At 40.2% G+C, this 14984-nt stretch overlaps 1 protein-coding gene across 6 annotated transcripts in view; it reads right to left on the bottom strand.

Moving 5' to 3' along the window:
- Window positions 1–181: 181 nt before the first annotated feature.
- The window catches only part of LOC105430559 (protein FAM135A), a 33160-nt gene continuing 18357 nt past the window's right edge, over window positions 182–14984 (bottom strand). For 4 of the 6 annotated variants that reach the window (XM_089076072.1, XM_089076071.1, XM_089076075.1 and 1 more), the window contains 14 exons: window positions 14327–14540; window positions 13492–13626; window positions 13319–13348; window positions 12823–12907; window positions 12545–12739; window positions 12348–12482; window positions 11842–12082; window positions 11062–11748; window positions 9878–10845; window positions 8989–9791; window positions 8198–8513; window positions 7616–7865; window positions 7271–7498; window positions 182–7050 (listed from right to left, as the gene is read on the bottom strand). In XM_089076072.1, coding sequence (XP_088932198.1) covers window positions 6845–7050; window positions 7271–7498; window positions 7616–7865; window positions 8198–8513; window positions 8989–9791; window positions 9878–10845; window positions 11062–11748; window positions 11842–12082; window positions 12348–12482; window positions 12545–12739; window positions 12823–12907; window positions 13319–13348; window positions 13492–13626; window positions 14327–14540 — 4493 coding nt within the window. In that variant the 3' untranslated portion in view covers window positions 182–6844. The remainder of the gene's footprint in view (window positions 7051–7270; window positions 7499–7615; window positions 7866–8197; window positions 8514–8988; window positions 9792–9877; window positions 10846–11061; window positions 11749–11841; window positions 12083–12347; window positions 12483–12544; window positions 12740–12822; window positions 12908–13318; window positions 13349–13491; window positions 13627–14326; window positions 14541–14984) is intronic. The other 2 variants (XM_089076073.1, XM_089076074.1) reach the window with 2 other exon arrangements.

Consider the following 14984-nt stretch of genomic DNA (forward strand, 5'->3'; position numbering starts at 1 on the left):
ATATGTAACGGCTTGAGATTTTTTATTAATCTATCTCTCATTTTATATATATATATGTAGATTTATTCATACGTTATGTATAGTGTATACATTATTATTTCTTCATTGGTGTTCCACTTTTAAAGACAATCATGTCTTTCTGTTCGTGTGTTTACGGTCTTTCTCTTTTTTTCTTTTACTCTCTCTCTCTCTCTCTCTCTCTCTCTCTCTCTCTCTCTCTCGTTCACTTTTTCTCTCTTGCAAATGATTCGATCGAGGATTACATGGTGACGCTTTTTTATTGGACCCAGCTGTTTGACATGCTTAATAATCGTGATACAAGCGGAATACAATAGCGAGTTCTCTTTTTCAAGTATCGATGAATGCTTTGATGCGCGCTTCAAAATGAAAAGAGAGACTCACTTGTCGGACTGGCAATTTCTGCTTTTGGCACTGCCTCGGCACTCAACTTTCACAAATCATTTTGAAACCCCTTGCCATTCTAAATTTATTACACCAATTCCTTTGTTATTGGAGAAAAACGTAAACATGGAAGTAAACGAGAATACAAATTTAGGATGTAAATTTAATTATTTTCAGAAAAATATAACGTATAATATTTGAATTTTATATATAATAGTTTTATAATAGTCAGCTAAGAGCGGAATTGTTTAACATTTAATTCATTCGGTCGTTGGTTAATTATCTTCCTAAGGGAAGGTTTTATAATTTATCACAGAAACCTCGCTATGTACTCAGCCGTCCAGCTAGGGTGGCGCCACTGGATTGGAGGAAAGGAATGAATATACGTAATCGTAATTTTTCTCACGCAGGGACATACCCCACCAAGAGTGCAACAATAATTTTATGTCCCTAAAGTAGTTTCTCGGTTCGGAGAAAATTTCTCTCTAAAACGGTGTCGAGAAACGAAACGCGGAAAATGTTTGATCGATCGCGCCGCGATTCGCACCTCGGTCGCGATCTCGATCTCGTTCATTTGATTTCGTCGATCCCCGATAAACTTCTAGAAAATTGTTTGCCTTAGATGGTAAAGTTAAAAACTTAAGTTTACACGAGAGGGTAATATACAAAGTTATAATAATTAACGGCTGTCCCGAACGTGTCGTGTCGATATTACAATATAAAACGACGATATGATTGAGCAAATAATAGAATGACAATGAAAATCTCCTTTTGATCTCCTTCGTGAAGGAGCAAATCGAAAAGCTTTTTAAATCTCCGAACCTTCGCTTTCCCATTTTCCGTCGTTCATAATCTCCTTTTCGCGCACGATTTGTAACGTGTTATTGATAACAGACAAAGAGGAGAGATTGCCTGTCTCTCTCGCAATCGATACATGACGCGCGTAAACGTCATCGGTGAGATTTATTCGCAGTTGAGGGAACAACATATACAACGTGGCGATTTACCTGATAAACGTGTCGTTGTGGAGTGAAAATTTGATTAAAGAGACAATCGAAACATAAATTTTTTTTACTGATATGCGCATTCGTCACGTTCATTGACGGCGCACGAGCGTCATAAATTTCTGGCAGATGTGTATATGTGAGACATAACTTCCAATTTCTGGATTGTGATTAATTGGATTGTACGCTTATTTAATTCCACTTTAAGAGTCCTTATCGTCAAATAAACCTTAAGTAAATTACAAGTGATAAGTGATAGGAAAATATTTCATCTTAAATCCTTTGAGCCCGATTTTTATGTAAAATATGTAATATTCTGGGAATTCTGAAAATTTATTATTACTCAAAATACTCGGAATAAACACTCCAGAAAAGTTTTCGGAGAATAAAGATCGTTATTGCTGATCAGTTTGTGGTAAAATAATACACAATGACGTATAAAAATATAAAACAGAAAAAGTTGGTCAATTAGTTTACATCACTCTAAAAAAAAAATTATAAACCAAGGTGTTTAATAAAATATTAATAAAATTCTCAAAAATGATCTTTCTAAAACATTTTCCCATCTCGCGTTTATGAAAAAAGTAATACAGACAAACATTTATGTAAATTACGTTTATATAAATTATTGTTTCATCATACGACTTTCTTTTTTAAATACCTTACAAAAAAATTTATAATGTAAGAAAAACATAGATATAGACAATTTTCGAAATCTGCCTTTGCCTTGATATTGAAAAGGATAAGATTATTGAAAGTTCAGAGAAATAATTTATTTTAATGTTTTTTTTTTGCCTCCAGACAGAGAGAAAAAAAATGGGCTATTTTGGCGCATATTCAATGAACTTTCCTTTCTGATGCAAAGTGGCACTTGTTCGCATAACTTTTCACCATTTCGCGATTGCCAAACTAGCAGTTGCAACAACATATACGATTGTAATATACATGTTAATGATGGTTACAGGTAATCGTTTCGCGACGTAGACGTATGCAAGTTTTCTTACACATGTAAATGGCTTACGTCGGATGACACAAATGATGCGGATTTATATGCGAGACGATATTATTATTCGCATATCCGAAAGCCGACGTGTACGATCCGATGTAATCCGTTTTAACACATAATTTTACGTTATAGTGAAGTTGCTGTAAAAATCATTATTCTCTACACCCGCATTTGCGCTCAGGGACAGGTGTACGTTGTACATGTATGCTCAGAGAGATTTGTAGCGCGGGGATTGTGGAGTGGAAGATTATAAAGAGCTATCCGTCATGTACATACATTTATCTCGTGTGCATTATAAAACGAAAACGCAACATGTCTACATGTATAATCATATAAAAAAGATTTCAGAAATGACAAAATCACGCAATGACGATCGATCCAAGATTCGTGGAAAGTCTCTAATCTCTCATTTTGAAAAATAATGTCTATGAAACATAATAGTTCTCTCTCTCTCTCTCTCTCTCTCTCTCTCTCTCTTTCTCTCTCTCTCTCACATGTACACATATTCATACATGACTTTCCACTCCATAATTGTGATGTGTGCGATAAAATGTATGCCTCGTACTTCACCCTTCGGTTAACAGCTGCAGTGTATTGTGGATACATAGATGTATACATATACATTCGCGATTACATCGTTTTACAGAATATCAATACTATTTTACATCGTTCACAATCATAGGGACATATAACGGACATATCGTATTTGTTAAAAATATTAAATGCATATTAAATGCATCGTACAATACGCGCGATACAAACATCTAACATATATCGATTCGATTTCTCGGAATTTCTATTTCCCCATCAAAAATTTTTCCATGGCGGTCGAAGTACGAGGCGTCATTTTCGCGCTAAAGTGCAACGATCACATGTCGCAACTTGGAGCATCAGAAACTTACCCTTGAATTTTTATGATATAAAGTCCTTGATGAATTCGAAGTTTATTTCTTCAGGATAGTCATTTATTGACTTATAACTTATTTTACTATTAAATATCAGATTAATTATATAAATTAAGATTTTGAAGTAACATTAAAAATAAATTAAAATATAACAAAATTTTGATTTGCCCGTTCTTTAGGCCCGTATTTATAATTATTATTTACTTGAATTATTTAAATTTTATCTCAAGAAAGTATCTCAGATAAGATACTCAGAACGGAGTTTTATCAAGAGACACGTAATATCTCGCGCTAATTGCAAGTCAGCGAAGCAACAGGCAGGCTGTACATCTATACGTTAGCCGTCCAATTGAGAATGCTTTAGATTATAGGATCTCAGTAATGACTGAACCGATTAAGTTCTTAATAGGCTTAATTAATAGCTTAGATTTCCATTATATAACAAAAATATCCAGTTATTTTTGCTCGGAGTGTTTTATAAATGAAGATATCAATAATTTTTTATTAAGAAATGTCGATATTATTATCATTATGGTTTTTTGTTCTTTTATATATATATATATATATATATATATATATATGATTTCACATATAAATTAGACACTAAAAAAAAATAAGACATTAAAAAAAAGATAAAAAAAGGCATCAGTACATGCATTTGGTACAAGAAAATTATTTTGTAAAATAATGTCATTGTAATTAAAAGTTATAAAAAATGATATTGTAACAAGAAATTGTTTTACAATTTTTTTATAATAGGCATATATATATTTGGCGGTTATTTTTATTTTTTTTTAATGTTTAAAAATATAGCAGATAATGATCATATTTTGATTAAAAAAATCAATCAAAGTATTCTGCTAAGAAACGGAATAATTATTCATTTAAATTTAACTTGAAAATACCAATATTTATAGGAGCATTATATGTTTGTTTAAAAATAATATTTTTAAAAATTAAATTGATAATGTGTCAAAATAATAAGCATTAGCAATGTGCTAAAAATGAATCAAGATAAAGAAAAAGAGAAATTGTCCATTCGAAAAAATTGTTTGTTGTTAATATATGATATTTAATATTGATCATAATGTGTGTATGTTAAATAATTATATATTGTAATTAATAAATACAATTGCTTATAATTAATTTGGAACTTGTTAATTATATTACAGGATATATTTAACAATTCAAATTATTTTTTTCTAACGTCACATCCAAATCACACTTGAGTGATGTGCAATTTTTTTCCAATTTAAGACTTAATTATGATCAAATCATATATCAAAATTAACAATTATTAATACACACATATATATATATATAACATTTTTTTAAAACTTGATTATTAAATCACAAAAAAAGATTCAGGATGTGTTTCGAGACAAATTTTATTTGAGTCCCTTAATTGAACGCGATAACAAATGTATTTATTAAATTGATTTATATTAAATTGACTCTTAAGATTAGTCTATTCAAATATTCATGTTTCAAGACTAATTTTAGCTGATTTTTTTCGATATAGAAATACAGTTATAAATACGGGCCTTTATTACGTGACTGATTCAAGTTCTCAAAAACAATCCTAGGTAAAAAATTATCGAGATGCTTCCATCCTTTATGTTGATTAAAAAGATATTTATTTTAAGCAACTCAATGAATTTATTATTAAAGTTAAGGTCAGCGATTTCGGAACGCGCTGTAGATTTTAAAGTGACAAAAAGTGCTCTCGAGCATGCGCTTAGTTTACACGACAACGATCTCGGCAATCGGTAGCACTCGCGGACGCGACGCTTCGCGTTTGTCACCGTTCGATTACGATTAATGTAATTTTCTTTTAATTCTTTTGGTTTTCTTTTTTTTTTCTTTTTTTTCTTTGTTTTTCATCGATAGGTTGTTCTGAGCAATTGAGATCTAGCATTGGAGGGATTTCATATACCTGAAACGTTAGTCACTCTCGTCGCATCATCGCGTCCGTTTCTCACCCTGGATACCTCTTGGAAACTGCGCGTTTCAGAAGAGGGGGGGGGGCGAATTCACCCGAACTGAAACCGCATGTAAATTACGGGATTCATTCGCCGAAACGCTGATGAAACCTATCGTGGCATCTCCCGCGAGTCCTTTTAACGTTGATAACGCTGTACGACACCTCCTTCGACATTTCTCCCTCATCCTCAGCTGTTTCGTCTTAGGTTTCTTTATCTCTTTTTCCCCCAATCATTCTCTCTTTTAGATCCACTTCCTTCCTTCCTTCCTTTCTCTCCTTTTCTCTCAGCATCGTACTCGGCTCTCATCCATCCGCTCTTCGCACTCATCGCACTCACACTTATCTGAGGATAACAATTGACATACGTTTCGTAACTTTCCTATACGACTAGACAATGTGTCGTTGCATTGTCTTATACTTTTATTATTTTATTTGTATTATTATTATTATTATTATTATCTTTTGCTTTTTTTTTAACGGTTGTACCTCGTACTCGTGGAGAATTGATCCGGCGACAGAGTCCTCGTTCCTTCCATTTTTTTTTTTTTTTTTTAAAAAGTACGTTCTCGAATTCAACCGCCGGTGCAATTGAGTTGATGAATACTTTTCGTTTCCTTGTCTCTTCTTCTGCAATCGCGAATGCATTTCTAGCGACGATGTTGATAAGACTGACGTGCCCGACGCATCTGCATCTCTTGTTTCATCTCGTGATTGCTTTATTTACGGGGCTAGGCCGCCAAACGTGCTGATCAGTTTCAATTTCTTTTCTCGAGTATGTGAGATTTTTTGAAGTACATTCGACCACTCATGCATCACTCATAGTGACGACATAGTGTATGACACGGTTGAAGTTTCTCAAGCATATGTACTTAACTTCCGCATTATTTTGCATTTTTTTTCTACGTTTCTTTACCTCCTCTTCTTCCCTCATCCTCTTGATCGGAGAGCACCACTACTACTACTACTACTACTACTACTACTACTACTACTACTACTATTACTTACTATCACCACCACCATCACCACCACCATCACCACCATCATTAGAGAGTAGGTCCGTTTCACGGCGAGCTACAGGTCCGTTCGATTCGAATGCCCAATGTCGGGGGGCGAATTCTCGACGCAGTGTTGTGGGAATGAATTCGAAATTCGACCGACATGACAAATGCGCGCGACTCTTCCGCGGCCCGTGATTATGGGTCGAGGTCGAGAGAACCTAAGTCGTGAGAAACCTAACCTGATGTTTTTGATACTAAAAATCAACGACGACGCGTTGTCGTCGCGTTTCGTAAAAAAGATCGGATTGCCCCGCTTCCGAGGTTCCATTTCGTTCCTTTGGAAGAAAAACATCTGAGCGAGGGTGGAGGAAGCGAGGCAACATTGGACAGGACGTGTCTATAATTTACGGTAGTTACGAGCTGGTCGAAGATATCACAGAGAACGCGACGCCTCTGCGAGTCTGCGTTCACGTCCCCTGCTTGTCCTTCTGACAATATTACTAAGCTAATTTCCTTTCTTCGTGCGCGCTAGAACTGTCCTTTCCTTATCTGAAGTATTTCAGTCCCGCGACCAGCAGGAATTTCTCGATGAAAAGCTCGGAGTCGAGGACGGCGATATGCGCGGCTCGGCCTATCAGGGCGTTTGCCGTCGGCGGTAGAGCGTGATGTACGTCATACCTGACGAGGCTGACCCCGGACGCCGACATCACGGGATACAGAATGTTGTGCACCATCTCGCGATACGCGGCACCTGGGAGAATCACACAAAAATCCCGACTGACTTTCTCAACGCCTTTAGATACTTTCGCATCCTCATCCGTCAATCGATTTAATTGTTATTTGATTATTAATTTATTATTTAACTTTAATTTATTTAATTTATTAACTTGGATGTCTTGCTTGCTTAATGAAAAGCGAGCCAGAAAAATTAAAAGGTCGGTTAATATCAATGTCAATTAAAATAAAGATACCTTGATCTGTCGGATCTCGTACGGCAGCCTTGCAGAGTTCGATTCGGGCAGAATGCAAGGGCACGTATCGGTCCTGAGCGCTGCCGCACAGCAAGACGTGTTTAAACTTCTGCAGATTGCTCTTCTGGCTCAAACGGAACATGAAGGAGCGCCTCACGTCCGGCGAATCCTTCATGGCCAATTGTAATAAAGATCCGGACTTTTTCCACTTCTGCATGAACCACATACCTGTGCAAATCGCGGAAGAAATTACGTCGTCGAGATTTTTATCGTTTTTTTGCAATGTAATCGAGTAATGTAAATAAAAAAAAAAAAAAAAAAAACGAGGACATTTGTTAGGCTTACCTGCGTTGACCAAACCGCTCGTGTTGTAAAGAGTGCCCAAGTGTGGTCCGCTTAAGCTGAGGAAGGTGTGTAGACGTGGAAGAAGCGGACGCAACTGCGGTCGCGTCAGGGCGCTCCGGATTATTATGGTCCCAAGGGAATGCCCGATGAAGCTCACCTTCGTCGGATTCAGGCCCGACGATTCAATATGATAGAGAATTTCAGACACTAACCGATCGGTCATCGTGTCGAAGTCGGAAAACGTATCGCCCTTTCATACACAAGCAATATGATAATTTACTTTAGGAGTTTCTGAAATTTCGGCTGAGGGAGGAAAAGCAAAGGTTGGAGATTGCAGACTTTAAATATATAAATACTTATAAATAGTGATTATAAAAATTTATTAAATAATAATTTATTAATTTATTCGCAAATGAAAAAAAAAAAAAAAAGAAAAAAAGAGTGCGTTGAGCGTAATAGAGTGCGTTTGCAGTATAGAAAAAGTTTAGGCAATTAATTTGCTGCTAATCAAAAGTTAACTTGTGGCTCTAAAAATTTATATTTTCTAGGTGGTGGTTTGAAGCTGTCGCTTGTGCAATTTACCTGATTTCTTTCGGACATCAGGAAATCCAAGTGCGCCCCAGGTAGGCCCAATTCCAGATACGTCTTGACGAGACGGAGATCCGCGGCGTTACCGTCAAGACCATGGACACATATGATAAGGTGCGCACCTTCCGGCGATAAGACTCGGTACTCGTCGCTGATGTGGAAGTACGGCAGGGTCGAGGCCAGGCTCGGGTAGTCACTAAGAGGCACATTGGATCTTAATGGTTGAACCGACGGCGAAGAGTTCAGAAGATCACCGTATCCGAGGGAACGGGCACGTTTATGTAAATGCGACTGTGCTTCCTCGCGTTCTCTAGATGGGGATAAGGTAGACAGAGAAGAGAACTTAACTACGAAAGACAGGCGGAGGAGGAGCTGCGGAAAGCCAAACGCAAACGGCACCTAGTACCTTTGAACGGAAGCGAAGACTCGAGAAGCATCGTCGCGCTGATATTTTATATCGCGCTGCGAAAATAATACGATAAGAAAAGAAAGAAGAAACAAACTATATCCCAATATTCACGAAGCGTTGAATTTGAAGTTACCGATGGATCAAGTTGTCAAATTTTAAGTTTATGCTTTATTTTCCGGATCTACTACTTAGATTCTCTAGCTCGATTAATAAAAAAAAAAAAAAAAAAAAAAAACAATATCAGACTAAGCTAAATGATCTAAGCTTTACAAATTATTTAACGTCCAACTTCAAATTTTGCCTCGCGAATATCAGGCTCGCAAGGAAGCGGTTCCAATCGGGTGGGCTGATTCTTATGCGTGAAAACTCGGCGCACCTATAAATCTTTCCGGAAAAGCTCATCTGCCTTTTGAACTCTTCTTTACATTTTTTGAAATTGATGAAGTCATCCTGCGTAGATTGCAACAACTCCTTGCCCTCCTGATAACAGTCAAGGCAGATATCTCTGGCGGCGTAAACGTTCTCTCTGTCTCGATCCCGGTTTCGTTGCGGACTACAGGGTGCTGTTTTGTTCTGTTTCGGGCTGTTCCTGGTCTGCTTCACCGTTTCGTACACATGGTAGAGCGGATTGTCGATCGGCGCCGGTGGATCGCGAAACTCCTCGGGAGGTGGCGGTTCATCCTGAAACATCTTCGGCGGTGGTAGGCGCACCTCCTCGTACGAGTGTTCCTCCACGGAACACTCCTTCGTCACGGTAGGACGATCCTTGCGCGATACGATTTTGGACAGCTTCTGCCGCAGCTGCTCGCTCGAGAGCTTGGCGTGATTGCGACGCTGCTCCGAGCTGGAGGTGTCGCCGCTGCTGACCCAACCTGAACATTCCGATGTGAGATTGCTCGAGCTCGAGCTTGGCGTGAGACTGCTGGGCCTGGTGGACGGTGGACTGAGAAGATTCGGTATGATCGGCAGGTTGTTGCTCAGGTTGTCCTTGCTATCGCGTATCGGCATGCAGGGCAGAGAGACCGCGCTACGGGGCACCACCACTTTGTTCTGCGCCACTGGCACGCTGGCGCATCGCAATCTCTTTACGTTCGGCGGCGGCGCCCCAAAGCTTGACGCGTCCGACGGCGTCGCGCCGTTGGTTGCCGATGCCTCCATGGGTGATTTTATAGGCTCCATCTGAAAATCGAGCGAGTGCGAAGTATGGGATATTACATGCAAAAGTCAAATTAGATTTTTCTTCACGGACACGTGCTATTTTTTACCTTCAGGATAATTTTATTATTATTCTCCACTTCCAGGACGCTCGTTGCAGGCGTCGAGGAGGGGTGACGGTGTTTGGGCAATGGAGCGACAGCTGGATCTTGATACGCCGGCGGTGGCGGTGCTGGTTTCCTATTCTTGTGACCGCACTTTCTGTCATTTTTGTGATTGCTCTCCTCTACCGGGTGATCTACATCGAGGACAGGCGCTGAATGCGGTCTTCTGCTGTGTCTGTCCTTCTTTCTCTCGCGGGACTCTTTCTTCGGTTCCGGTTTCAGGGCTATTACCTCGTAAATCGGTTCTTGTATCGTCTCTGCGTTCTTCTTTTCGGTTTGACCGCGTCGTTGCTTCTCTTCGTTATAATTTTGATTAACACCATTGCGAGGCGATGACTTGACCGATCGTTCCGCTCTTCTTCGAGTCGGTCGATCTCGCCGGAAATCGCAGTATTCGTTACGCTCGACATCATCGAGCAGACGTTCCGTGCTCTTCGGCCTCTTCGGCTTGTCCACCTCATCGCGCGTCCTTCCGTTTGTACGATAAAACAACGAGTCCGTGGTTGCGTAATAATTGGATTTCTTGCTCGTAGAATCCACCAGGTAAAGATGGCTGCTGGTTAGCGCACCACCACCGCCATTCATACACTCTGGTATCTCTGGGCGACTTCTTTGTGCCATCGATGTTTTGCCGAGTGTATGATATCTACGGCTCTCGACGCTGTTTGTCTGACTGTACTTGCCACCTGACTGATGTCCACCGGACTTTTTTGAATTTCCTCGGTAAGTCACTCTGTCCAACGTCGCTGTGTGCAGCGGTTGTGGCTCCTGCAAAAAACTATCGCCGTTTACGTTCGCCTTGGCGGATAGAAAGCTACTTTGGTCGTTTGTGGTCGTTGGCAGCGGTTGGCGAGTTCCTAGGCGATGACTTCGTGGCTCCAGCCGTATTCTTCTGGTATCGAGAGAGTGATAATCTACGTAAAGATAAATAGAAAATATATCAATCTGTTTTCAAAATTTCTCTATATCGATTTATCAGTGTGATTATTCTATCAATTCGTTTTCATATTTCATCATTTTTGTTGACATTCTCTCACGAAAAGTTTTATAATAGATACTTGGCAAAATTTGTTTTTACTACACGTTATGGCTATCTGAGATTTTATCAAATCTTAGATATTTTATCGCACCTTCTACCGTATTTGTCGACTTGCTTTCTGTCAAGCAATCGGGAAATTGACTAAGGTCTAAAGCGCCCACGCACGTTGGCACAGCAAGATTCTGATCGCAGGATTTGGACGAAGGTCGATAACCGGGAAGATGCCCGCCGGGCGGCAATTCCGGGAACATCACCGCCAGCAGTGAACTAATGGAAGAGTACTGATACTGGGACTGTTGTTGCTGTTGCTGTTGCCGGTTCGGCACCAGCATCTGCGTAGACTTGGCTCGAGGCAGAGGTATCACTGGCGTGGAACCAAGAGACGGGTTCGGCGCGGAGCACGCCTGCTGACCTGAGGGCGGGAAGAGGGTGCTAATGGACGGCACTGTCGACCTGGATTTCCCCCTGGAAGGAACCGTCGCGGGTGGCGTAACGTTTCGACCGCTGCCACGCAATCCGCGCGAGAACAATTGGGTCGACACAGACCTGGGCAGAGTTTTCGGCGACGTTTTCGGCTGCTGAGGTGCCGCTAGCTCGGGGCCCAGCTGATCGAGCGACTTGCTGTGCCTCGCCGGAAGTGTGGAAGGCGTTAGAATAAGGCGGCCCTGGATCGAACCGATGTCCTGAGCCGCGCCTTCGCTCCTGGGTGACCAGATACCCATGGAGCGCGATTCCAGAATTGCCGCTATGCCGCAACTGCAGTCGTCTATGCTGGGAACTGGGAGAGGAATATCTCGTAGTATAGAGAAGGCCCGAAAAATAAATGTGGTATAATAAGGTCAATATTATAAATAGTATCATATTTATTCACCACTGTTTCTGTGTCTCTGCTGCATATCGGCGTACTGATCTTCGAAAATCAAAGGCAACGAGTGAAGATCACCGTCCAATTCGGGACAGTGAACAGGTAACGGTGGCAATGACGCGAGATAACGCGACCTTCGCGCAGCCTCGCTTACCGCTTGATAAGACTGATAATTCGCGTCGTAACAGCCCGCCGCCGATGTTCTTGGATTTTCTAATACGAAGAAGCCTTCTGCGAATCGCTTCACCTACAATTGATAATTAAAATTAAATAAAACACTATAACATGTGATTATATTTATATTCAATCTAAGAATATAATATTTAAAACTGATATTTATCAAATATCATATTTATTCAAAAATAATTTATAACGAAAGACTGTAAACATTCAACTGTAAAAATGCTGTTTTTATATATCTCTAGTTCTAATTTGATATCATATTTATCATTAGTATTGCTTCACTTTTAATTGTCATTTTAATAACAATTAAACTTGTAAGTTTTTCTCACTCTCAGTTGATGATGAATTCGTGCTAAATGCTGATGAACCGCTTCTCGGCCGGAGAACGCTTCCAGGAAATGCTGCCAGAGAACGATATTTTGTGCGCAGAGTTGGGCTACGTCAGCCTCCTCGGTGTCCATCAACTGCAAAAATACGGATTTTACAAAGCGTCTGCAAATTAAGAGCATCAGGTGAAAAGTCAAACCTTCGTGATCTCTTTGTGCGTATTCTGTGCGAGCTCGAGCGCCCTTTGTTGCCAAGAAGGGAGAAGTCGTGCCAAGTCGGACAAATCGTTGAGTAAGGACTCCCTTGCAGCTAGAAGCAGCCTCGTGACCTCTTGTTGGACTAATCTCGCGTGCTGTAACCTCGTCGTCGAGCCGACGCATCTCGTGGTGGTCTCCTGAAATTATTCACTTATCACTAGAGTCTACTGTACAAAATCCATTGCGATCAGCACCGTTATATCGATATTTCCAAACTCACGATATTTCCAAAGGTCGTCGCGTTGCTGTCACCGTTCGTCGCGGATTGCTTAAATTGCAGCCAGGGTTTTCCGTTTCGTGGCGCGCTGCGATCATAATTGAATATACTACAGGATGTACTTATACCAAAGACATAATTAATTTTTTGCGATAAATATAATCGAAATATAATGGTCTAATCTAAAGACCCACTTATCTTTATCAATAAATAGAAAAACAGACCACGCGTATACTATATTTTATACTTATAGATATATTTCTAAGACTAAATTTATCACAAGTGTATGTCACAACGTTTTCAACGTTTTCACTAGCACTGATCATTCTAAATTTCAAAGCCAACATGATCACTGTGACAAATAAAGTCGGTTGGTTTTCAGGAATTCAGAAGTTGAGAAGTTGAGAAGTAATAAATTGTGTGACTAGTACTACGCGTGGAAAGTTGAGCCAGTTCCGAGTTTCAGTTTCAATTTCTTTCTAAAGCGTCAAGAACTCACCAACTCTGCACTGCGTGCAGTATACCCTTCCTTTCGTTTCACCGAGGTAAGAGTGTGGCCATAAAAACAGAAAAGACGCTCTCGTGAGGGACAATCGGATCAAAGGGTCGATTATATATCGAGCAGTATTCGGAGAGTTACGAAATGCGAGCGCGATCGAGCACGATACTGACTTGATGAAGGGTTGATGAAGGGCCACGAGACAGGCGTGGATCGTGATGGACACCGCGGCAAGGTGAAAGTAATCGAACAGCACCGGCAGATGATAGTGAAGGCCCTTCGTGGGTGTGAAGTTCAACTGTAACGCCCTGAAAAAGAACGCCCGTCAAACTTCCTATTCGATCATGAATGACTCGGTATAGCGGCTCACGGTCGTCGAAACTATCATCGATCAGTTCAGCACAATTTCAAACATTTGTGAACAAATTGAACAAATGTCCGATAGGTCTATCCAAAAGCACGTTTGACAGATTGTCTCATCCTTTGAAAGGTTTTCAGAAATTGAAGTAATTTCAATTCGATATTACTAAATCCATAATGATAATTTTGTCTAGTATAAATGTTTTTGAGAAAATTTTAGGAATTATAAATGTATATATAAGTAAAAATATAAGAGTAAAAAACAGATATTTTTATATCACATTTATAAAGATCTTTTTCTCCGTTTTTTTTTTTTTTTTTTTTTTTTTTTGGGGGGGGGGATTATTATCCTATTGCGTAATAATCCAACCTCCAGCTATACTTGCGGTAAATAAACAGTCAAACTCTTAACTTATTTTACTTTTTTAAATTTTCCAATTCGTCTAGCTTTTCTCACTGATTTATCTCCAATTTTTGGATCCGATCCGTGTTCAAAAGAAGTCGCGAACGGGAATGATAGGAATGACGCGGCCGGCTGATTGCTCAGATTACTCGCAATCCAACCCTTGCGTGTCTCTGCTGTCACTGGGAAAATAAGAAATACGCCGACGTTGTTTCGTTTCGTGTTAGACGGCGAGAGACGCTTACCTCGAGGACACGCAAGCCATGTTGCCCGGCTGCGTTGGCTCGCTGAACCATAGCTCGACGCCTAGATTAAAGTGGGTGCGCGACAGGGCCTCCTCAATCTTGTGACTATGCACGAGCACATGCGCCCGGAATAGTACGGAAGTGCCGAGTGTCACCTCCTCGTTCCTGTAGAGGATCTGAAAGCGCTTACTCGTACCCGGCGCCTCCAGGGAGTCTGCAACACAACGGGTGCGTGCCTCTCCATCGAATTCGCTCGTCGCTCGCCTCGGGTATATAGAGATCGATCGATCGGGGTGAACGGATTCAGCGAGGATACGTTCGCGTGATACGAGTGAGAATTTCTCGGACAGTCCGAGAAATGATCGCGAGGGCTCACGCGATGCCCACGTAAGAAATAGAAATATCAAGACATAAACAGAGAGAGAGAGAGAGAGAGAGAGAGAGAGAGAGAGAGAGAGAGAGGGAGGGAGAGAAATATTTTAAGATACATAGCTCTAAAAGGCGTTTATGATAAACTTGATACTTATATATTGAGATATATATATATATATATATATATATATATATATATATATATGTGTGTGTGTGTATACTATTCTTATTTTGGATAATCGTTGCTATCAGGGAAATCTTATGAGATACTAAGTATAGTGACTGA

Source organism: Pogonomyrmex barbatus, unplaced genomic scaffold (genome assembly GCF_055798465.1).
Source record: "Pogonomyrmex barbatus isolate J1 unplaced genomic scaffold, ASM5579846v1 scaffold2, whole genome shotgun sequence".
Taxonomy (NCBI): Eukaryota; Metazoa; Arthropoda; class Insecta; order Hymenoptera; family Formicidae; genus Pogonomyrmex; species Pogonomyrmex barbatus.